The 2885-nt window shown below is 48.9% G+C and overlaps 1 protein-coding gene across 1 annotated transcript; it reads right to left on the bottom strand.

The window, feature by feature from the left end:
* Positions 1-251: 251 nt before the first annotated feature.
* lrrc4.2 (leucine rich repeat containing 4.2) lies at positions 252-2246 on the bottom strand (the record flags this gene model as incomplete). The annotated part of the gene is made up of 1 exon (XM_083917109.1): positions 252-2246. One exon carries the CDS (start codon positions 2244-2246, stop codon positions 252-254), a length of 1995 nt encoding a protein of 664 aa, XP_083773235.1.
* Between the last annotated feature and the right edge of the window lie 639 nt (positions 2247-2885).

Below are 2885 nucleotides of genomic sequence, written 5' to 3'. Positions count from 1 at the left end.
TCTAATATAATCTGCATGTCTCACCACTGCCTGACGGTAGTTTCATTTATATATATTTGTATTTTTTTCATATTTATATACTTATGTATAGGCATGTACAAGAAACAAAAAAACTGTCTCTGTTTTGCACTTCTGTACAAAAGAAAGTTACCGTTTTGTTCTTTGTGCATTCTATTGCATGGACTGGTGAGCAGGTAGGTGGAGAGGAGAGGTTAGGGCAGAGTCAGCGATAGATCCAGAGGGAGCATTATTCAGATTTGGGTCTCTTGAACCTTCTCCTTGCCGTGAGTAGTCTTAATGATGTAGGGATCAGCAATGGTGCTGATGTGGCTGTGATGCTGTCTGACTGAACGATGAAGAGAGTTGTTTTGGGTCCAGTGGGCTCCGTAGCCCCCCTGGCGGGAGGAGGAGGATACATACCCAGGCTTAAAGGTGTTGCTGTTGTGTTCCACTAGTGTAGGCAGTACAAACCCTGTGTCATCAGAGCCACTAGATCCAGAGGTGGGTGGTGGAACAGGAGGAACTTCTTCCTCCATCTGTATGATTTCTATGGTCCTGGCTGCTGCCACCGTGCTCCTCTGTTGATGCCGCTTACGCAACTTATAGAATGCTATCAACATGGCAGCTGCCAGCAAGGTAACAGCAACAAAACAGCCAATGATGATTTTGGTTGTTTTCATCACATCCTCCAGGCTGGCAGCTGGCCCAATAGGGACTCTGGCAGTGGGGAGTGACACCTGCCTCGGAGTTTGAGTGTTTTGGAACAGCACAGTAGGTGTGGAGATGAAGACGGGCTGAAAGACAGAAGGCGAGGCAGGGATAGTAGGCTTGGGTTTAGGGGACTCCTCCACTGTGGGCTCCAAAACTTCCACTGTTACAGTGGTAAAATAGGACAGATTAGACGTGTTGAGTTCAGCATTGCTGACGTTTAGGTAGGCAGAGGCATTGGAATTTCCCGCCATGTTGCTCACCATGCAAGTGTAGACTCCTGTGTCTGATGGGAGAACATTGGAGAAGTTGAGCGTCCCGTCGTTAAGGACAGATATCCTTGGATGAGCTGAGCCATGGGTCAATACAGTCCCATTAGGGAGAAGCCATCGGACTGAACTCATGGCAGCTGTGCGACACTTCAGTTCTGCCACCCTCGCTGCCGAGATGTTCAGATCTCTAGGAGCATCGAGTATGAATGGTGCTGAACACTGAAAGGTGGTCTGATCGACTTCCACCAGGTATCGTCCTCTCATGTGGGCTGGGGTGTGGCAGCGTCCACAGCAGGTGGAATTTGTGGGAATGTATTCTCTGAGCCACCAGGAGAGCCACACTACATCACAGTCACATCGCCAAGGGTTATGGTGCAGGTGTAGCTCCACCAGGTACTGTAGAGGGGTGAAGAGGTTATGAGGGAGGGACGACAAGTTATTATGGGCTAAATTCAGCTCCACCAAGGCTGTGATGTCATCAAATGCATTCCTCTCAATGGTACTGATGGCAGAGTTCATAATCCACAGTTTACGTAGGTTTTTAAGCCCACGGAAGGCCCCAGGCTTTAGTTCAGGGAAAACATTCTCTGATATTTCTAGCTCCTCCAATCCCATCAGTGGTGAAAGATGAGGAAACTCCCTTAGGTTGCACATCCCCAAGTTGAGATATTTGAGATTTTGAAGGCCCTCAAATGCCCCATCAGAGATGTACTCCAACTTCCTTAGTTCTCCCAAGTCCAGTCTCATGAGGGAGGGGACACGGTTGAAGGCATAAGAGGGAATGCTCTCTATGGGATTGTTTCTAAGCCACAACTCTCTCAACTTTGACAGGTACTCAAAAGCTCCACTGGGTATGACTGTCAGTCTGTTGTCGAACAGCTCCAGGGTATTGAGGCTGGTCAGGCCGTTGAAGGCTCCCACTTCAATCTGTCTGATAGCATTTCTGCCCAACTGCAGTACCTCAAGGTGATGCAGGTGCCTGAAGGTATCTGCCTGTATGGTCTCTATGCTGTTTTCCATCAGATTTAGGTACCTGGTGTTGGCCGGGATGTTTGGGGGAACCCTAACCAGGCCTCGGCGAGTACACACCACCTTGCTGAGCTGGTTAGTGCAAGAGCACACACCTGGACAGTTCTGTGGGTTAGTGGAGCCCAGCACAGGGCCTGTGGACTGGCACATACTGAGAGCAGGCACCATGAGGGAGAGCACGGCGAGCAGGGCTGCGTTCCAGGTAGGCTGCACACTAACCTGGCCCAGAGGACTCATGGTGTGGAGGGCTCATTATTCTGCATGTTGGGGGGAGACGGCACACACCAGAGGACAGACCACCCTAGCCTGGCTGGAGCAACTCAAGGCTCCTAAGTTCCATCGACCGTGCAGGGAGATGCTACATCAAAATTGATGCATGAGAGAGAAAGAAAGGAAAAAAGAGGGACCGAGAGGGAGGCAGAGCAAAATAGATTAATACAAGAGACGTAGCAAAGGAAAAGCAGTGCAGCAATGTAAGAAAAAAGGTTAAATAACAGTATCAGTGACGTACCTCATTAGTTTGGAAGTGGTCCTTTTGCCTCTTTCCAAATGTTAAAAGCAACAATCATGCATCACGTTCATTTATAATTCCCTTCCGTGGAAAGACAGAGATTAATGTTTTCTTGTTTTCCCTCTCTGAAAAAGTAAGGTGGCCCTCTATTAGCCAAGGGTACAAAATGGCTCCTGGTAATAATGACTGAAAGCAGCATGAAAAGCACTCACAGGCACAGGTAAGGCCATGAAGGCTTGGCAGGTGCTTCTGCCCCAACTAACTGCCCCCCTGCCAGGCTGAAGACTCCAACATGCAGCTCCACTGTGGATAAATCACAAGGATCCATAACGCAGTGTAACACGACAGAGAAGGAGAGAAGAAGT

The sequence above is a fragment of the Echiichthys vipera genome, assembly GCF_963691815.1.
Source record: "Echiichthys vipera genome assembly, chromosome: 7".
Taxonomy (NCBI): domain Eukaryota; kingdom Metazoa; phylum Chordata; class Actinopteri; order Perciformes; family Trachinidae; genus Echiichthys; species Echiichthys vipera.
The sequence above is the reverse complement of the archived record's forward strand: the minus strand, read 5'-3'. Positions and strand labels throughout refer to the sequence as shown.